Below are 22,390 nucleotides of genomic sequence, written 5' to 3'. Positions count from 1 at the left end.
AAAAGCACAGTTAAGGAGAGAAGTTTAGAAGACCTTGGACACAGTACAATTTCCTCACCAGAAAAATGGGAGTGGTTCATAGTGTTGTGAGTGATTGTGATGATTGAGTGAGTTCATACATGTAACTATACTTGCCTGGGAGAGGTGGGGACAGAGAGGGGGAACATACACACACACACACAGTGGGAGGGGGAGTTTGTGACCAATTAGATATAGAAAATGTGCCAAGTAAAAATAACTCCAGTGTTTTAGTCTTTCATGCTAAGAGGTGGTCATTAGCGTAGACTGTATGTCTTCCCAGTGAGAAATTCCTTTTGGAAACAGTCCATCGTTCTGTTGCCATTTTAGACTCAACAGGCAGAAACATCCAGTAAGTCACTGGGAAGTCAGCGGGAAGAAGCCCTGTGTGGATGAGTCCACCATCACTGAATATTTGGTTTGCTTCCTGTCTTTGCCACCTGCTAGTTGGAGACCTGTCTTCTAGGCAGCATGGGAATTTAGCTTCTCTCCCACAGACTGTTTAGAATAGAAAGTGGACAGACTGCCACAAACCAAACAGTTCATTGTCAGCATGCACCATGCTCTTTAACTCACAACAAGGTGTTGTCCCCATTAACACAAGGTGGGTTAAAAATCTCGTCAACTGAAAATACATTAAATACATCTAAGCCCCCCAACATCACAGTCCAGGGTAGAGTATGGCTGGCTGTTGACCAGCATCATCAGAGAGCCGCATCTTGCTAGCCCAGAAAAAAAAAAAAAATTGAAGTACAATTTCTACTGAATACATACTGCATTCATACCCTTGTAAAGTAAAAAAAAAAAAAAAACACAAAAATTGTAATCATTGTAAGTTAGGACCATCTATAGTAACCACTTAGTCACCATCTTGGTTCCTTACCCTGTTGTAGAAAAGACTGGAAAATGAGTTAGGGAAGATTCCAGACCAGGGTGGAAACCAATATCAATGATATTTGGTCATGAAAATGAATGAAGTCTGCAGGGAGCCACATTGTACCAGGGAGCAGCTGGCACTGGGAAGAGAAACTGCCTCTGAGAGGGCCAGGCAGCAAGGTGGACAGGGTTGTTGGATTGGGTGCTCACAGATGTGAGTAACCTCAAGAAACACTTTCTGTGAATCAGTACAAACATACACACTACCACACAGAGTCATCTGTTTCTTACTCTTTGTAGAAGTTAAATAACCACTTACTAATAGCCTTCTGTTTTCTTCAACCATACTTACCTTTTTCAAAGAGAAAATGACGCTTTTGGTCTTTTCTGAGTGGGTGGACAGCTATTGAGGTTAAAAAACAACCAACCAACTACAGGCTGGTTACTGTGGGGCCTTGGCTTTCTGTGTAGAGTTAACTTTGTGGGTGGCCAGAAAGCTGGAAAAGGAGGAAGGGTGCAGGGGAGAAGTCACCCAGACTCTATCTGATCGAAAGTGGACATGGTCATTCAGTGGAAGCCCAGTGAGTCAGGCTGTGGCCAGTACTTTTCCTGTCTTTCTGCTTTGCCACAAGAGGAAGAAGGAGTGGTAAGATCTGAGGTAATTTTTGTAGAATCGATGCTGTGGGTGGTTCTGGGAAAGCCAAATATATTGTATGGATGGTTTCCCTCTGCTAGCATGGAGTGGGGGAGAAGGGCAAACCTCCCACACAGCCATGGCATGGTGTGCTTTTCCTGTAGTGGCTTCTTTTTGGCTGGGTTTTTTTTTTTTTTTTTTTATTCATATGTGCATACAAGGCTTGGATCATTTCTCCCCCCTGCCCCCACCCCCTCCCTTACCACCCACTCCGCCCCCTCCCTCTCCCCCCCCCCCCCCCCCCCCGCAATACCCAGCAGAAACTATTTTGCCCTTATTTCTAATTTTGTTGTAGAGAGAGTATAAGCAATAATAGGAAGGACCAAGGGTTTTTGCTGGTTGAGATAAGGATAGCTATACAGGGCATTGACTCACATTAATTTCCTGTGCGTGTGCGTTACCTTCTAGGTTAATTCTTTTTGATCTCACCTTTTCTCTAGTTCCTATTGGCCTCAGTTGCTTTTAAGGTATCTGCTTTAGTTTCTCTGCGTTAAGGGCAACAAATGCTAGCTAGTTTTTTAGGTGTCTTACCTATCCTCGCCCCTCCCTTGTGTGCTCTCGCTTCTATCATGTGCTCAAAGTTTTGGCTGGGTTTTAAAGGTTGCTTTCCTTGTAGCCTCGTAGAATTTGCTCTTCGTAAGGAATCTGTCCCCCTCCTCCAAGAAAACAATTTAATAACACATTTTAAAATGAAATTTAATACGGCTTCCATCTTGTTTCTCTCAGTGAACCTCCTTTTCCCATTCCTCATCTAGTTTGATGCCTGAGCAGTTGGTCTTTGTAGACATACCCTTATTCAGAGTTTGTCTCTGCTTTACCCAGACTCCCTCAGGTAGTGAACTGCCTGAGTGTGGGCTGGGGCTGAGTCTCCCTCAGCTCAGTGCCCACTACGCTTGCCCAGTGTGTGGCATTTATGGGATAATGCATGACGTGTTTGAAGGCACGGGAAAATATCCCAGTGTCTTGCAATCTGCTGTTACAGATGTGTGTGCTTTTGTGCTCTGGTGAATAGAGATTATAATGAATGACCTTCCTCCTCTGGTCTCCCTTGGCAAATTCAAAATATTTTAGATCTACTTCAAATGCCTCCTTTTCCGGGAAGTCATTCCTTTGCCTTTCTAGGACAAAGGAGTCCTCCTTCATCCCAGCAGGCATTTATTTCATGTATGTTCATGTGTTGACTATTACTGACACATGAGTTACTTGCCCTTCATTATCTAGGTGTCCTACAGTGGACGGTGAGCTCCCAAGTACAGCCACCAAGGGTGTGCCCTCTGCTCCAGCCCCAAAAGTTGGGATTTAGCTAGACATATGCTCAGGGCTTCATTTTTCCAAGGAGGCCATGGGGTGGGGGGTGGGGTGGAATGAGTTCTTCTGTCCAGATCTGTGACCATGTGGAAGCCAACCTGTCTTCTTCCTGGTTAGTATAGCAGCCATCAGTCATCACAACATCTTTTAAATGTGGAAAGCCAATGTTACATGGACAATGATGAGTTTATGAGGAGAGGAGGAATTCATGATGATGATGACAATGTGATCTAGCCATTGTGTAATAGTCTTCCACTACTTTTTGTCATACACTTCACAAAACAAGTCTATAAAGTTTCTGTTTCATTATTTAATTTCACTGACAAATTTGATAAAACGGTAAGATTTAGGAAGTGTCAGAGACCATGTGTTTTGTGCTGTTTTCCCACACTGTTCAATGCTTTACTTACATATCCATGCATTTCCTTTAATGCAGCCCTCACAGTGACTCTGTGAAGCTGGTCTTATTTCTGTCTTAAAAATGAGAAAAGAGAAGCTTCCAAGCCATGGCAAGCTGGGGGTCCCTTTTCCCAGTTATCTGTAGGTGGCAAGGCTGGAACTTAAATCCAGGCCTGTGAGAGCAAGATCTGTTTGCTCATTGCAATCAAGAGATGTTTGGGAATTTAGCAGCAATTTTTTCTCTAATGCTAGGAGAATGTGAACTGTCCTAACAGGTGTGTGGTTTTGTCCACAGGGAAGCAAAGGTGCCTACCGGTACCACTGGCACAGCCACAATGTGAAGCACAGCGGCGTGGACGACATGGTGCTGCTGTCCAAGATCACAGAGAGCTCCATCGTGGAGAACCTGAAGAAGAGATACATGGATGACTACATCTTTGTATCCTTTCCCCATTCCTTTGGACGGTGCTTCTGTGACAAGACGCAGCAAACTGTGACTTTCTGCCAGGTCTTTGAGCCTCCTGAAAGTGTGAATGGACATGATGTGCTTAACAGCGTTTCACTGCTTCTGGAGGCGGTTCTGTGCCTTTTTTGTCACTTAGTTTAGGCTGCCTGAAGGGCAAAGATGATGCCAGAGCATTTCCCTAGCATTTCACAAGGTCAAGATGCAGTTAGTAGCTGGGCGCTGTGGCTCACAAATGTAATCTAATCCCAGTTACTCAGACAGTGGAAGTCTGGACTATTGCAGTCTGATACTAGCATGGGCAAAAAACAAAACATTATCAAATACCCCATCTCAACAAATAAGCTGGATGTAGCGGCAAGCACCTGTCATCCCAGCAATAGGGGAGGCGTAAATAGAAGGATCAGACAAAAACACAAGAACCTACTAGAAGAATAAATCAAAAGGGCTGGAGGCATGGCTCAAGCAGTAGAGCACTTCCCCAGCAAATACAACGTCCTGAGTTCAAACCCCAGTACCTCCCAAAAAAGATGCAGCTAGCATTTTGCTCTGTCACGTTGTCCCTCTGGTGTACTGCAGACTGTGTGGTCCTAAAACCTCTGGAGTTCCAGGAGAAAGTCTTGGTTCTCAGAGGGTTCTGTTGATGCTTCTTGATTACCCAGCACAGATATTCAGTCCACTGGCAGAGTGGCTCAAATGGTAAGAGTACCTGCCTAGCAAAGCATGAGGCCCTGGGTTCAAACTTTAGGCCCACCCGCCCTCCCAAAGAAAAATCAATTTGCCAACTTTACTGCAGCTTTTTATCTCTAAAAAGCAAACATGAGCTGATGGCCAGTCATTGAAAATGCCCAACATTCTTGCATCATTCTTCATATTTCAATTCTAGCCTGCCACATTGCATTTTTTATAGGGCTCTTAAAAATGCCACATGGAAATTTGATTCAACCTGTGTTGGACACACAGAGAAGTATGGTCATTGCGCAAGTTCCTATACAATTGAGGAGTTCCATTTGGTGTTGTTCTGTGAAGTTATACTAATGAAATTATCACAAACATGGAAAGACCTATGTAAAATAGTCCCAGAAAGGTTAACCCCAATGGTGGCAGCAACCTGAGGTACAGTGTCAAGGCCAACCGAGTGAAAATGAAGCCAGTGTGACCTGCATTTTAGATTTCAACCCAGAAAGCTGGGGTGTCTTTTTATTATTTGCTGTGCTTGTTTGACTGTTAGCAGAACCAAAACCTGGGTGACAATGCTCTTATAGCCTGCCCAGCCAGTCACTGGTGGGCATGGAGTATTTGACTCACCAGGTATTTATTTATTGAGTAATACTAATTAGCAGCATTAGGCCAAAGCCACGTGGACCACTCTGACCCCTACTGTGCTGTTTCTTACTTGCCCTACAGAAATTTCCCCTGAATATATGTGTGGTTAAATCCTTAAAGCACTGCTGTGAAGGGTGAACATATATTTGGATTTGTTAACTCCATTATGATAGCAGCACTTAAAGTTTTAATTTTATTTTCATGGACAAGTGATAATTGTATGTATTTATGGCATACAATTGTAATGTTTTGATATGTGTAGACATAATTATAGAATTACTAAGTCAGGCTAATTAACATGTCTATCAACACACATGCTTATTTGTGTGTGTGTGTGTGTGTAGTACAATCATTTAGAATCTCTTAGCAATTTTGAAATATATATTACATTATTATTAAGTTATAATAGCGTCTTTACTTGCTAGGCAGGTGCTCTACCACTTGAGCTCCAGTTCCAGATCTTTTTGATTTTAAGGTGTCATGTTTTTTGCCAGGGCCAGCCTGGATCACGATCCTGTAGCTGGGTTAAGAGATGTGTACCACCACACCCAGCTATTGGTTGAGATGGGGTCTCACATAACTTTTTTGTTCAGGCTGCCCTTGAAACAGGATCCTCCTAATCTCCACCTTCCTAATAGTTGGGATTACAGGCAGAAGCCACTGTGCCTGGCTTATAGTAGCATCTTTTTGATCAGGGGATGGCAGCCTGCAGCTTTCAGGCCCCCACTATTTTTGTAACTGCAGTTTTACTGGGACGCAGCCGGGCTCATTCATTTACTGATGGTCTCTGCTGAGCTGAGCAGTTGAAAAAGACCATCTAATTCCTGAAGTCTGGCCCTTAGCACTAGGTATCTGTTCAGAGTTCCTTTAACTGTATAGAAGAATTTGTGTTTACTTGAAAGTTTTAATTTGATCAAAAAAATTAAAATTTACTTATTTTATCTGGATTTATGACCATCAAAAATTTTAAACACTTTTACTCACATGACCCATGGCTCATGGGAACTGGAAACTGAGATTAGGAAGACCTGGGTGGCAGGAGGTAGATCCGGGCTCCTGGGTTCCAAGTTTCCTCTGCATGGATTTGGTGACCATAATAAGCTTAGAGATCTGTGTGTCTTGGTTTCCTCACCTGTAAAATGGGAGGAATAATAAAATCTCCCACATACGTCCGCTGGTGGTAAAGAATGAAGTAATGCAGACTAAGCGCACAGTGTGTGTTAGCTACCGTTAGCACGGGGGAAGGCAGGTGCAGGGTGATGCTTGTGTTTCTGAGCTATTTTCCAAAAACTTAATTATAAAGTTGCTTGTTGTAAATTCATATGAATTTTACCATGAAAATTGTTTTATTATTCTTATTTTGCTTTAATGTTTTTTTTTTCTTTTTTGAGACAGAGTCTTTCTAAATAGCCCAGGCTTGCCTAGAACTTGCTATGTAGCCCAGGGTGTCCTACAACTCATGAAACTCTTGCTTCAGCCTCCCAAGTGCTGGGATTATATGAGTAGGGAACCATGCCCAGCTAAAAACTTTGTTTTGGGGGAGGGGAGGTACTAGAGTTTGAACTCAGGGCCTCACACTTGCTAGGCAGGCACTCTACCACTTGAGCCAGTCTGCCAGTCCTTTTTTTTTTTGCTGGGTATTTTTGAGATAGGGTCTCAATAACTATTTGCCTGGACTGGCCTCAAATGGTGATCCTCCTGATCTCTGCCTCCCAAGTAGCTTTTCTAGGTGGAAAAGGGAATAAATAGAGGATTAGTAAGCCTGTAAAAGTTGTGGAGTATAGGTTCAAATTATTGCATTATTTATATGAGAACATGGCATTTGATACTCTGGATGACCAGAGACAAAAATGATGTTAGTGGTTGTCAGCTGTCAGTGTCAATCCATTCTCAACCCTGGACAGTCCCACACATTCCCTGAAAGAAGTTCCTGTCTACAGTGTGGACAGGCACTGTGTCCTACATACAAATCCAAAACAACCTTTAATGCAATACCATGTTCACTTAGCAGGACTTATAAAATCATCCAAGCAAAGAGGCAAACACTACACTCACCAGGCATCCACCACCAGGGCAAGCCTCTGCTGACCTCTAAGTTCGTAGCCTTCACTTTCACCACGTGTAGAACTACATGTCAAAAACGGCATCAGCCTGCATCATGGACTTTTTGCTTTTCTGTGCAATTCTTGGCATGATACATTATACCAAGTGTTCATTAAAAATTTGTTGACTATCAGGACTTGCTTTTCAGACAACAGAATTCTTAAATGACTCACCCGGGGGAGGGGATAAATGCCTTTGAATCAATAACTGAGTAATCATGCACTCTCCCAAGGAAATGAGTTACTTGACCACTAATGACTATATGTTTTAGAAAGCTCTACCCACTCAGAGTATGGCAAGCCTGGCAGGAGTGCACTTTCTATCTGTAACACAGAGCTGCTCTCAGCTGCAGGGGGTTCTGAGGACTGGTGGATGTTCATGAAATAATCCTGAACATCTGGCCACAAATCTTTCCTTCTGATAAGTAATGGAGGCCTCCTTTCCCTCTTTGATGTTAAGGGAGTAATATATAGCATAGCATTTCTATAAATAAGAGTTGTTTGTTTCTTCTGTGTTTATTAACACAAAGTGACATTAACTTACAAAGTTGCTCTTTGTACCTCTGGCACAAAAGTCTGAACTCCAAAGTCAAGACACGAGCAAGTTGTCTTGTATTGAAGGTCAGCTTTTGGAGCAATCAGATGGTAATGCACTCAGGTCAGTTGCATTATTTCTTTGTCTTACACTGGGAAAAAGAAAATCCACACCAAAAATGCTGACACCCTTTACCAAAAAGTGCTGTTGTTGAGCTATTTATCTTACGACAAGGAAGTTTGAATTTACGGTTTGTCGTGACAGTTGACACACTTTTTACAATTATATTTGAAAGCACATGAGGAGGGGCCCAAATATAGAGTGCCTGCCTAGCAAGTGGGAGGCCCTGAGTTCAAACCCCAATAACATCCAAAAAAAAAAAAAAAAACCAAAGCTAAAACATGAGGAAAAAAATTTAAAACAGAGGAAAACCCTGTGGCTTTCCATCTTGCACTTGGCGAGACATCAGTTCTAGCCACTTGGCCTGTAAAAACAGTTCCTTCCCTCTCATTTGGTCCAACTTACTCCAAACTTGTTTTTCTTGAAAGGCTGCACTCAAACGTGTTTGGCATTTTTAATCGTTGACTTTGGAGTTCAGACTTTTGTGCCAGACTGATGGGAGCTCAAGGCAGTTGTATGTAGTTGTTCAAGTAAGGCAGCGGTTCGCATGGAGGGGGACATGGGCTGGAGTGAGACATTGGTCTTGTGGCTGGAGCCAAGGCTTGAGTTCTGGTTTGCCCCTTCTCCACATATGTGACTTTGCGCAAATGACCTCACCTCCCTGCAGCTTCCCAAGGAAGTTGGCACATCAGTGCGGCAGCTTGGGGGAACACTATTACAATGTTCTCAGCTTTGTCTAAGACCACTGAAAATAAATATGCAGGCTGGCCACAGTTGCTCATGTTTGCTGTCCCAGCTACTTGGGAGGCGGAGATTGGGAGGATCAAGGTTCAAGGCCAGTTTAAGCAAAAAGTTAGTGAGACCCTATTTCAACCAGCAATCTGGCATGGTGGGTACACCCCCGTGTTCCCAGCTACGTGGAAGGCGTAGGTCGGAGGATCCATCTGAGGCAAACAAGTGAGACACTATCCATAAAATGACAAAAGGGCTAAGGCTGTGGCTCAAGTGGAAGAGCACCTGCCTAGCAAGCACAAGGCCCTGAGTTCAAACCCAGTACCACCAAAAAAGCAAATAAACAAACAAAAATAAGCAGTTGTACTCCCACTACATTGCAGAAAAAGGGTATTTTAACACTAAAAATGTAGGAAGGAAATAATCTAAAAATACAGAATAGCCTCTTATATGAAATAAATTGAGCATTATGAAAAATTTAGTACATTTTCCTCTTTTTGTCATTTTTGCTGCATTAGGGAGCCAGTCTATTAAAAGTCTGCTGGGTCCCTTCTGTCTCCCATATCTCATTAAATGAGATGGCATTTGCCCCCTGGGTTGTGGTGTCATAGCCTTATATCTCCATGCATTTTGAAAATTAACCTTAGGCCACACCTAAGGTTATGTGGGTGGGGACAATGATCCAGACAGCTTTTCCAAAGGCTCACCTGAATTATGTAGGAGGAGTGGGAGTGACCGTTAAAGGAGTGAGGAGTTCCCAACCCAGCTGGTGCCCTGCAGACCTTGCCAAGTAGAAAAAGGGAACATTGTTTAGATAAAAAACATGGTGAAACTCTCAGCTAAAGTAAATGAAATGTCTGTTTCCTTTAAATCTAAAATTCTCTTGTCTCAATTCTTCTGATGTAGTTAAGTTTATAGCTTTTTGCATGGAGTCAGGCCATGTTGTCCATTTCAGACCAAACTTTATTTTTCAGTCACCCTCCTAAATAATTGTCCCCTTTAGCAGCAGCTAAAGTCCCCCTTCCTTCTGAGTCATTGATTCAGAATCCAAAAGAGATTTTTCCCTTCTCTGAATGTCCCCTTAGCCACACTATACCAGAATTTATATAATCTACTTAGTGAATAATCAAGAATTCTTAAGGCATCTCTTTCTATAGTAGGTTATTAAGAGTTTAGAAAAGCTTGGTTACATTTGGAGTTCAGATCTCAATTGAATCCATATGCATTGGGCGGCCAAAGGCTTTGTGGGTAGAAAGTGACTAGTGGGGAGATGGCACCTTTGGCTCACGTCCTTAGGGCAGCCTTTATTCTTAGTGTCCAACGAGCAATTTATCCAGGCCAAGGGGACCAAAACAGTATTCACTTTGCAACTAAGGGAAGGAGCATTCTCCACCATTGAAGGATTATATTGCCCAAGCTTTGCTTTTACCTGGAGATGGATGTACACCTAGAATAGACCTCCTCTTTTTCCAAAGCTAGGGTGGTCCTAGCACAGCAGTCTGGCCTCAAATTTGGGTTTGCTATAAGAATATTTGTTTAGCAAATCCAAATGAGAAACAAACCTTATCTGTTCAGTTTTGATTAGGTTCCTACCATGGAAAGGATACTAACAACAGCAAATAAAAAATTCTCTACAATGGGTTTTTAAGTACAGAAAGAATCACAGAATCTAAGTTAGAGACCCCAGAGCCATCTAATCCAACCCTTTTCCACCCTCCATTAAATCCTTGCACAGCTAATTTAGAATTCACAGATAAAATACAGGGTACCCAGTTGCATTTGAATTTCAGATGAATAAAATAACTTTTTGCAAGTGTGTCCCAAGTATTTACTTGGCATCCTGATTTGAGGCATACTTAGACCTTAAAAATTGTTCATTGTTTCTATGACAATCAAAGCCTACTTTGTAATTTGTGTTTTCATTTGTGAAAACTGACAACTACCCTAACAACCACAGCAACTGAACCTGCTGGGTGCCATTGCTTTCTGGCTAAGAGCATGGCCTGAGGAACCAGCCTGCCTGGGTTTGAAAAACAGCTCTGCTACTTTCTAGCTTGTGCCTTTGAGCAAGGTTTAAAATTTCCTTTTGCCTCACTTTCCTCATAGAAAGATAGGATTCATGATAGTGACAAGGTCATGGTCAGGTGCTTAGGCTGACTATAGCATGTAGATGTTCATAGGTTCAATTCATTTTATCACCACTTGCTAAGGTTTGGCTACAGTGTCATGGACACCTTTTGCCTGTTGAATAATTTTTTTGTGTGTGATTCTAGGGTTTGAACTCAGGCTCTCATGCTTGGTAGGCAGGCTTTCTACCATGGGAGCCACCCCTCCAGTCCAATAATTTTAATAATACTACATTTATCTGTTCTATATTTCATCTCAAAAAAGTAGGCCACTAGTCTATCACTGTTCTCATCTGACCTTGGCCACTGCGATACATTTTCTAATGTCTGGGTTCTTGACCCTTCTTCCAGAATTCTCTGATAATTTTCACTTATGACTTTCTGCCTCATCAGCAATTCTCTCTTAGCAGCACTGGCAGCCCCTAGACTCAACTGGGTGCTTCTGGTATGCTCTTAGAACCACCCCCTCCTTCAGCTTGGAAGATCTTTCTGGTCAGTGATAAATGAAGTAAAAAGAAATCAAGTCAGTTCTTCATTCTTACTGTGTGTGTATGTATACACACATATGTGTTTATTTGTAGATTTATTTATATGATACATTCTGCACTCATTTGTGTAAAGTAATGCTGCATCCCGTCCAAACTAAGAAGTCACAACTGAAACCTGTGTCATGATTTCAGATATTAACATGGAATAAAACATTTCTCTCAGAGGCTATAAATTAGGGAAATGGCATCCACTGTTTGTCAGATGCTGTACTGGACATTTCACATCGATTATTTCATTTCCTTCCATAGAGAGGCTGGAAGTGGGCTCTACTTTAGCTCCATTAACCATGGCTTAGAGATGTGACTTGCTCAAGGTCAGAGTAGAACAGGACTTAGGGACCCAAGCTTTCTGATTGGACACCTGTATTTGACACATAGGTCCTAATATATAAATGTCTCTGCGGGGGAGGAAACCTCAGTTTTACATCTTTTTACTATATAAAACTATTTATTTATAAATAACTTTAAGCTATTTATTCACAAAACTTTGAAATTTTTTGAATTCAATGATTAAAAGGACAGTTGTGAGTGGAGCTGAGTAGTGTGCACCTGTAGTCCCAGCATTTAGGAGGTTGAGGCAGGAGAATCACTTGAGCCCAAGAGTTAGAGACAGCTGGATATAAACTTGAAAATATAAGTTATCCAAAGTGATACAGCTGTTCTCATATTAAAGAAACTTAACAAGAGAGACAGAGACAGGGATTGACCAGCCTGGGCAATTGGACCAGCCTGAGTCTGCCTAAAAGACAATAAGACATAAGAAGAGTGAGGAGAGTGTGTGTGTGTGTGTTTTGTTGCCATTTCATGATTTTGTTTTTCCCTCCATGAGGACGAGGGGTTTTTATCTCCTCTGTTTTGCTCACTGGTGGATCTTAGGATCTAAAATAGTGTGGCATATTGTAAGCACCCAATTCAAATTAGTTGATTGTTAAATGAATAAAGGAAGTATTTTTTATAATACTTCATTTATTTGGGCACATAAAAGTACTCAAATAAAAATGCATTGTTGATTTTTTTTTTTAGTTTGTGGGGTTTGTTTTGTTTTGTTTTGTCTTCTTGTGTTTTTTGTGGTACCAGAGTTTGAATTCAGGGCTTTGTGCTTGCTAGGCAGGCACTCTTCCACTTGAGCCACACCTTAGCCCTTTTGCTTCAAGTTATTATTCAAATGATCTCCTGATTTTTGCCCAGGCTGGTCTGTACCTTGGTCCTCCTACCCAAGCCTCCTCCATAGCTGGAATGACTGCCAGGAGCCACCACACCCAGCATGTTAATTGAGATGAAATTGCATTAACTTTTTGCTCAGCGTGGTCCTCCTGGTCTTCACCTCCTGTGTAGCCACCTTGTCAAGCTTGTGAAACTTTTAAGGTTCAGCCTCCACGCTTCTTCTCCATGAGGCCTTCCTCCGTTTTCCAGGACCTTCCTCCCTGAAGCCTGACCTTTATGAGTTGGTAATTTCTTCACTGTACATGACCTTCTTGGTACCCCTTAGTTCCTCTAAACTACTGAAGAGCAGAGCTGTTCTGTTTACCTTGTTACCTTCTGTTTATTAAGTGAGTAAATGAACTTGATGTTGGTCAACCTCATTATGCAGAAGTTCCAAGAGAAAATCTGTATTGTTTACTGAGGGGAGCCATAACTGCTCTTTCACTCTGTGGCCATTTCTGTTTTGTTTTGTTTGCTCCTAACTATAGATGTCACCAGTCTGAAAAGAACATGCTTTCATTTATTTAGAATAATGACCTCTCTTTGTAGCACCTTGGTAATTAAATCCATGACTTTTCCTGGAGAGGACCAGAGCCTGAGCTGGTTGGATAATTGCTTTTGTCTTTGGAATTGTTTGGAGATGTGCATATGAGCTTTGCATTTGGACAAGCATTGTGAATTCTTGATAATATCTGGTTACTTTATTTGAAAAATGTGTCACTATGAAGATTAATGATGGACCTTAACTGGGTTTAAATTCAGACATACATAGGGTCTGTATTAATCTCCGTCAACCCTTTCAAGCAGATGCCGTACTTTGGGGAGAAGGAAATTGAAATGTACCAAGGAGCGGTAAGTAGTGTTCAGGGCTCTCACGATGCAAAAATAGATTTTTTTTTATGTTAACGATACATTTGCATTTTCTTATGAATTATTTATTGGGGAAACTCAAGTGACATTATTTGTTTTGTAACAATGCCGTGCATTTTGGAGTGCAGCTCAAAGAAGCATAGGGGTACCTAATATTTGTGGTTATTTACATAAAAATTAGTTAAGTGGATGTGGCACCCATAGTTTGGCTTTTACTTATGCTACAAAATTCTAAGGAATAAAACAGGTAAAAAAAATAAATAGGGTGATGAGACTGCTGAGAATTAGAACCTTAGCTAAAGTTAGGACTTAAAAATGAGAAGTGACTCTTTCATTGCTTCATTTATTAATGCGACCCTTTTCCTGACAACACAGCACACAGCGTTTCCAATTGTGGAGTACAAAATCCAAGTGTGATCTTTACCAGTCTTTCCTCCTCTGGCCCCTGCGTCTCTGCAGAGACCTTTCCTCCTCCTTCCCTCTCTTCTTTGCAGCAGAAGCCAACAGCACTCATTAATCCTGACCCCTGCAAGACAAACAAAAGGGAATCCATACCAATCCATCAGCTAACGTGGAAGACAATTTACCCAGAGTGAGAGCCCCTCATTGTTGCCAGATGAATGGTGCTGGTGGCTGGAGCCAAAGGCGGTTGTCACCTAAAAGACCTCTGATGATGCTGCCTTTACGGGAGCCCAGCACAAGGGCTGTCCCCAGAGGCAGGGCCTTGCCCTGGTGCCCCAGTCAGCGGACCCTGGGACAGCAGGCACGGAGCTGGCTCGGCACCCTCAGTGACAGCCAAGGCGCAATGCATGAAAGAGCTGTGCACAAGTGTTTCTGTCCAATGCATACAGTCCCTTCTAGATCATTCACCATTACGACCATTCTCTGTAGAAATGTCATAGAGTTTCTAAGAAATAGCTTTCTTTTCATTGCTAACGGTGACAGTGTGTTGTAAACTCGCACTGTGTATACTTGAAACGACAATAAAACAGCCCTGGTTGCTGGCTCTAGCTTACTATCTACCCCCATTTCACAGATGCGGAAACTGAGGTAAGTTCACAGAGGTGAAGCACTGAGTACTCCTACTGAACTAAAGTCAAGTCTTAGGGCTTTCAGGGTCCCAGGGGAGGGAAGAAGCAGGCAGAGGAAAAACCTGCTCTGTTCTTCTCATAGGTAGCTCAGAGGTTCAGTGACACCTTAGATGAAAAACTAATTTGAAAGTAAAGGAATGAAGGCCAGCAAGGTGACTCAAACCTGTAACACCAGCTATACTTGGGAGGCAGAGATGGGGAGGATTGTGGTTCAAGGCCCACGCAAGCAAAAAATTAGCAAGTACTGCCCCCCCATCTTAGTAAATAAGCTGAGTGTGGTGGCTGTGCTATAATCCCAGCTACTGGAGACATAGGTAAGAGGCTCAAGGTCTGAGGGCAACCCCCGGCAAAAATAAGGGACCTTTTCTGAAAAATAAATAGAGTAAAAAGGGCTGGGGCTGTGACTCAAATGGTAGACCACCTGCCTGGCAAACACAAGGCCCTAAGTTCAACCCCAGTGCTACCAAAGGATGACACTCGAGGACCGAGTATTAATTTCATGGTGCAGCTTTGAAACCTTCATGGACAATGACCTGCCCATACCTTTCTCTCCAAAGCCTGTAGGATTCTCCACTCCATTTCCTTCCATTTTCCATCTTTTCTTTCTTAGAATCCTCTACATACCTGTTCTCACAGGGACACTAAAAATAATTCTGCCACAGCAAACTGGGCTAGAAGAACCCTTTCTAAAGACCGTGTCCTGACTCCCACCAGATGCCCTCCTCTGACCGTAAGGCAGATGGATCATATTGCTTGGTCCGTGTGCACAGTGCTCCAATCAGCCAGTCCCAGGAGTAGCTTCCAGCCCTTACTGGGCAGTTCCCCATGGGAGCCCTGCGCACAACGTGGGAGCATGGGGCATGGGACACACCCATGCTTAGCATGTGTGCAGGATCCAACCTCACCGCTGGTTTTCTAGACTTGCCAATAAGTAGCCATTTCTTAGCGAGGCCCCTTTCCTATATAGTCAGTCTGCATGACAAGGCTCAAAGATGGAAGGCTTTACCTTTGCAAATTACTTTCCCATCCATCTTCCCCAATTTCCTTTTGAGATTTGTGAGATGGGAATTATTATCCTGACTTCAGAGATGAGAATCCGTGAAGGGAAGGAGAGCCTCCATGTGTTTCTCACCTTGGATCTGATACTCTTTTCACTCTTAGGTTCAATAACCTTAAATTTAAAAAATCTTGCTCCAGCTCTACAATTCTTTTTGGTAATTTTTGAGGTAGCAGCAAGGGTGGGTACTAAGAAATTAATTAGGTGAGGCTGAAGTCAGCTAAGATAGTGAACTTATAAGGTCTGGAGACTATTTTAGTTTATATTTATGCATAGTTAAGCCATCCCATGAGACCCAGTCGTACCCAAGAGAGTAAATGTCCACCAACAGAGATGAAACAAACTGGCCAGACCAGGCATCCCTTTAAAACCCCACACCTCCCTCCCTCTTTTTATGGAAAGTTTAAAGATTTTCTCCTGTGGGAAATGAAGTATCACTTCATTCCCTCTGAGGTCCCAGAACCTGCAACTAGCCTCTTAGGAAACAACTGCGTGGGAATTTAGAATTGCAGTCAGAGTCAGACTCAGGGTTTTGGTAGGTCTCTTTTCGAACTGATGTCCAAGTGTCTTCAGAAACATCTAGAAGTGGAATGTCACTGCAGAGGCATGCGTTGTGAAGGGTGTGGTGCTTGGATATCTGAAGATACGGGTCACATCTGGAGGCTGAATCACACACATCTATGGAGAGTCCCTCCACATTCCACTGTTATTCTCTCAGGGTGTAACCCATCATAACCTAGGAAATTTTTATCAAGTCTACCATGCAACCTTCATGATGTAAGGATAGGCACTGAAATATACAATGGTAGATTCATTTCCAAGGCGAAAAAAAGGAATCAACTGTGTTGCTCCATGATTTTTTTTTTTTTTTGGCATTCCTAGGCACAGTATGAAAACCCGCCACACATCTATGCTCTTGCAGACAATATGTACAGAAACATGGTCATCGACAGGGAGAACCAGTGCGTCATCATCAGGTATGACACATCACGTGATGGCAGGCATGCAAGATGCGGGAGGCTGTCAGGAGCAGCCTCAGGTGGGAGGCTGGTTCATGGTCCCAGTAACAAGCAGGCTGTCTGCTTTATTTTGGTTTATTTCATAACTCTGTGTCATCTAACACCAAATCATTAAAGCTTTCTGCTTTCTGCTGTTTATGCCCCTGCTGACATGGACCAGGTCTTTTTTGGTCATCAAGGTCAAAGATGTCATTATGGTCCTGGATGAAAGTCCTCATAGGTCTCTTTCCATCTGACTCGGCATTAGAGTCAGTCTAATTTATGTCCTCAGGGTAATAACTGTGTTTTGCTGTATTGTCAGCATAGTAATTTAGTAGTTCAAATTTAAACTTTTTTGATATACTTCTGTCATTTGCTTTGAGTTTTTGAGGCTATTACTAATGAATGCCAGAATTAAGTGTGTGTAGCTAGAGGTCATAATCCATGTAAGCTTACGTGACACATTTCTGAGTGTTGGCTAGGGTTCAGTGCTTCTGAATTTATCTATTATTAAGCACATCTTTAAGCAAACAAATAGAAGGATTAGACATCCATATTCCCATCACTTAGAATTTGACAGTTAACATTTTGTCAAAAAAATCCAAGCATGATAATTTTGTTCTGTATATTTGTATTCATCTTTTATAGTTTTTTTTATCTGAAGCATTTTTGAAAATGCTTATTATGGATATTCACAAACACATGGAAAATTAGAAAGTATAATTTGTCCCCGTCACTGCCATCCATTTTAAACAGTCATCAATATATGGCCATTCCTATTTTATTTATCCCTCCTCTCCTGCCCCATTTATGATTTCAAGCAAATCCCTTCCTTTGTCAATAATTAGCACCTCTAAAAGATAATTCTTATCACTCCTTAAAAAATTATTTGGGGAGCAGGGGTGTAGCTAAGTGGTAGAACACATGCTTAGCGTGTGAGGGCCCTAGGTTTGAAAACAATAATTCTTATATTATCATCTAATATTACCAATATCCCAATTCCATGACTATCTATAAATTCTTCTTTGTAGCTGGATTTGTTTTTGTCTAGAATCCACACAAAGCTCACACATTGCACCTGGTTGCTATGCCTCTTAAGTCTCTTGCTTACCTATTCTGCTTTATTGTCTTGGCATTTATTTGTGTAATAAAAGGATTGTTTGTCCTGCAGCTCTTCCTACCGTCTGGCACTGGCTGACTATATCCTGTGATGATGCTCCAGTATTCCACAATTCCTATATTTTCTGTAAATTGGTAGTTAGATGTAAAAGCCTGACCAGATTCAACTGTTGGCAAAACAAAACAAAACAGAAAACTTTATCAGTTATGCTGTCAGCTTCATTTCTGTTGGTTTCTCTTCCTTTGTTGGTCAACTTGTTGGTGGACCTATCCATTATAGTCTCATTTCATAGTCATGCCTGAATTAGTAGCCGAAAACATATTCTATTTTATAGTTCAAATAATATTCTATTATTTCTTCTACCTGTGTTAGTTAGAGCTCTTTTATTTCATCACTTTAAAATACAATTTTTATGGGAAAACTAGGTAAAATGTGTGATTCATTGTCATTACTTCTCACTTTTCAAAGCAATAAGTTGTTGCCCTAGCAACCTCCCAAGGTGTTTTTATTTTCAGTATTATCTCAGACTCATGAATTTTAAACAGGTTACCTGTGTAAAATACTACATTGAGATTATTCTTCTGGAGGATCAACTCAACTATCTTTGATCAGTGAGAGTTCCTTATTTTGGCTATTGTGTTCTTTTGACATGTCCCTCACAATCTCTGACAATTTTAAGATGTTCCAGGTTCATCTTGTGTATTTCCTATCCAAAATGGAATCAGCCATTTCTCTGAGGGGTCCTGGTTCATTTAATGGAACAAGGTAGTTAAAGACCATTAATTTGACCACCAAGAGTGCTCACTGCTCTGTGTTGTCAGTGTTTTCAGCTTTTTCCAGAGGATAAAGCTACAGGACTTGAGTATTTTAAGAACACTGAGATATGAGTTCATGTTGTTAATTCCAGATCATTTTCAAGATTATAATTCTTTTAATTTCCTTGATTTTTATACTGTATTTGATTTCCCTCAGGTTGAAACTCTTGATTCTTAATGACATCAGCACAATTTTTCCTTTATATTATGTGTGTTTTATCTACGACTATGTGGTGTGCACATATACATATATATGTATCTATAGGAATAATACAAATAATTTGTTAATGCTCTGAAATAGCAATAGCGATATTATTAGTAGCACTAGTGAATTCATTTTAAAATTTCTTTGTTCTTTTTTATCCAAATATCCAGTATTTATAGTCGAAATACTGGGTTTCAAAAGTCACTTAAAATGATCCTTTTCTGTGTCATTAACTGTCAACCTAAATTACAGTTAGGTTCTTTATTCCATTTTTTTATTTTAGAGGTTTAAAATTTTAAGTTTAATTTTGTCTTACAATTGTGGAAAACATATATATGGCTCCAAAATAGAAAGTAAAACAAAGGGCCAGGTGCGTAATCCAGCACTCAGGAGGTGGGAGAAGATTTCTAGTTCAAGACCAGCTTGGGTTACACAGCAAGACTCTGTCCCCCAAAACAAAAACAAACAAAAAAAAAAAAAAAAGAAGAAGAAGAAAGAAAAAAAAAAACCTATAAAGCAAGAGCACTGAAGCATTTCAAGGTAAATACAGATTTCAAGTATTTCAAGGTAAATAGAGACTAACAGTTCTTCAGTATCATCTAAAATCCTGCAGTCTGGGTTCACATTTCTCTAACTGTTGCAGACACCGTCTTTTCTGCTGCTTTATGCAAATCAAGGAAAGCTGGATGCATTTGGCTATGAATCCTCTGTTTATTTTTATCTGCCACAGTTCCCCTACTACATGTCTTCCCCTGTGACACTGACTTCTTCCTCATTGCTGTTGCTAGGGGTTGACCACAAGGCTTTGCATACGTCACGTGTGTGCTGTACTATTGCTTCATCCCCAGGCCCCCGTGCCATTGGTTTCTTTGAAGAGACCAAGCCAGTTTTCCTACAGATTCTTTGTACATTGACTAATTGCTTCTGCCTGGTCTTACTGTATTTACTCCTTCAACAGCTTGTTCTATTAATTGGAAGTTAGATCCAAGCACTAACTTTGATGCAGGTTAAATCCTTTAAGGAGGAGTACTTGGGTAATGATGACTTTGTTTGCTTAATAAAAAATGCTTTTGTGCAACACCAAGTCAAAGTCACCAGTTACTAGAGAGATAACAGGTGTTTTATTAAATCAATTTAACAATAGAGTTCCCCTTCTCCTCCCTTGTCTCCCCCTCCTCTGGGACAGGAAGGAAAGCAATGGGCTTGTTGAATCTGCCTTCTTGAAGCCACCTCTGTCTCACGCAGCCCACATCTCCTCCACGCTCAGACCCCAGTCCACCTCCCACTACAGGATGCACAGGCACCGAAGCGATACAAGTGATCACTTCCAGGATCCTCCTCTCCAGCTGTTCAGATGGCAAGGACTTCCCAAGGGTTCTTGTTACAGTGGCTGTGCCGCATTTTCGGAGATGGGGTCATAGAAGCTGCTTCCACCTAAGTGCTCAGAGTTTGGAACACTTCAGGTTAAGGACACAAGTCCCCCAGGACACTGCCTGCCCTCCTGACCAAATGGCTACAAATTCACTAGAATCACTCCAGAATTCAGGAAAGCCCTATACTTATGAAGGCAAAAGAGAACCGGACAAAAGAAGCAACACATTGGCTGAGGGTTGGGAGGGTGCAGATGGGAGGTTTCCTGTCATCCTGTCCTTATGGTGTCATGGCCGGTGTTGCCCACTCCCAATTGTGATGCATGACAGTGCTCTTATGTCCATCCAGGGAAGTAGTCTTGACCATGTACTACTTGCATGGCTGACCTTTGATTTCCAGTTCCTCCTGAAGATCTGGCAAAATCTTTACACTCCACTTCCTCCGGAGGTCAGAAACTATGTGATGTGTTCCAAAGTCTCGACCATAAATCATGTAGTTGGACTGTTTAGTGGCCTTAAGCCCCGAGACAATCAAAGACACACCTATGAGGCTGGAATTACAGGGACCTAGAGATCACTTTCCAGTTACAGAGGCCGAATGCATTCTTTGGTACACAGGAGCTGTGGTTCATTTGCTTTGAGGAAGTAGATCTGCGATATCTGCACACTGTGTGGTTCACCCTCACCAGTTCTCTGACCCTGGGCACTCATCTAACACCACCCTGGGTCTCAGTTTCTGTTTGGAATTCTTCCTCTCAATTAATTCTAGAGGAGAGTCAAGGCCATGGAGTGTTGCCCAAGTTTGCAGCCACTGTCATAGTGACCTGGGTGCTTGGTCTGGTCTGCTAGGAGCCGAATCCAAGAATGCTTGCCTAACAACCGAAAGAAAACAAGACCCATTTTCTTGGGGACTAGAAGAGAAGCCTGCTCCTTGCACTAAGGGATTCTGCAATGGCTGGCATGACTAGGACTTTTCAGTAGCAATTATTTAGAAAATTGAAAAATGATGCCGGGCATAGTGGTGCACGCCTCATGCCTATTATCGCAGAACTCGGGAGGCTGGGACAGGAGGATACCAAGTTCAAAGCCAGCCTGGACCACATAGTGAGACCCTGTCTCAACAAAAAGAAAAAAGTTTTCTACTTTTTTGTGTTTGTCCATGGCCTGTTTCTAGATTATGGCCATGTAGCATTTTTGTGATTTTTGCAGGATTGGGTGGGTGGGTGGCAGGTCCCTTGTCAGATGACAGTGTTCTGCAGATACATCTGTAGGTCTTGGTGATGTCTTGAAGCTCTCTGAGCAGGGTCATGACACCACAGAAGGTTTCACAAAGATAGGTTGGTGGTAGGGAGGAAGGAGATCTTGAGGGACTACAGAAATCTATACCGTGCTGAGAGCATGACCTGAGCTGGAAGAGAAAGGAGGAAAAGACAATGTGTATACCACTCAGTAAGAAGGAGTGGACAAACGAGTGTGGACCCTGGGCAGAGCCAGCAAAGAAACACAATAACTCGAGGTAAAAGTCAGAGCATCTGAAGGTTCCATAGGTGCCTGTGAGCCTAGGAGGTGAGCAGCCTGTATCTGTTTAGCTCATTAATCTTCTGTTCTCCAAAATGTGAACCTTGATCTGTGTATCAAAACCATAGATTGATATATTTGGATGTTAGAGAATTCTATGCAAATCTGTTTTATAAAGTAGTCATGGTGTGGTAAAAAGGAAGAAGAACCAGTAAGTTTTTAATGTATTCTCTGCCATCTCTGCCTCACCCGACAAGGTCTTGCCAGTGTCCAGATGCATCTGTGAAGCGTTTACCAACTGGCCTCTAAGGAGCCACTAAGACCTGGAGAACATTTAGGTGGCAGTTTTATTGCTGCCATCAAATGTGAATTCCTGTCGTTTGCATGTTCAAAACCTATGCTATCAATTTGAAAGCATCACATTTGGTGTAGTTTTAAATTTTTTTTTGTCTGAGATTTCCTGAAGTGTTGGTTTTTCTGGAGAGTAGAGCATCCTGTTTTTAATGTGTCTCGCAAGTTTGCAGAATCTTTGCATGTCATGGCCTACATAGGTGCTGAATATTTTTAAACAATTAATAGGCCTGGTGTGGTAGTGTATGCCTGTAATCCAAGCTACTTGGGAGGCAGAGATAGGAGACTGGAGATCTGAGGCTAACCTGGGCATACAAAACCCCATTTGAGAAGCAAACTAAACCAAAAAGGGCTGGGGGTGTGGCTCAAGTGGTAAAGTGCTTGTGTAGCAAGCCCTAGACCCTGAGTTCAACCCCAGTACTGCCAGTAATTAATAATAAAATAAAGAATAAAGACCTGAGAAATATTTGGAAACACATCAATAGTATTTGCTGATTGGTGGAATATGAGAATTTTGGTAGAGAAAGAAGAGGTAGCTGTCAGTA

General features: G+C 41.9%; 1 protein-coding gene across 1 annotated transcript in view; it reads left to right on the top strand.

The window, feature by feature from the left end:
- The window catches only part of Myo1e (myosin IE), a 206,213-nt gene that overhangs the window by 80,579 nt on the left and 103,244 nt on the right, over window positions 1-22,390 (top strand). Inside the window, exons 2-4 of the mRNA XM_020175398.2 lie at window positions 3,591-3,734; window positions 13,213-13,302; window positions 16,351-16,445. Of these exons, the coding sequence (XP_020030987.2) occupies window positions 3,591-3,734; window positions 13,213-13,302; window positions 16,351-16,445 (329 nt within the window). The remainder of the gene's footprint in view (window positions 1-3,590; window positions 3,735-13,212; window positions 13,303-16,350; window positions 16,446-22,390) is intronic.

This window comes from Castor canadensis, chromosome 2 (genome assembly GCF_047511655.1).
Source record: "Castor canadensis chromosome 2, mCasCan1.hap1v2, whole genome shotgun sequence".
NCBI classification, from domain to species: Eukaryota; Metazoa; Chordata; class Mammalia; order Rodentia; family Castoridae; genus Castor; species Castor canadensis.
The sequence above is the reverse complement of the archived record's forward strand: the minus strand, read 5'-3'. Positions and strand labels throughout refer to the sequence as shown.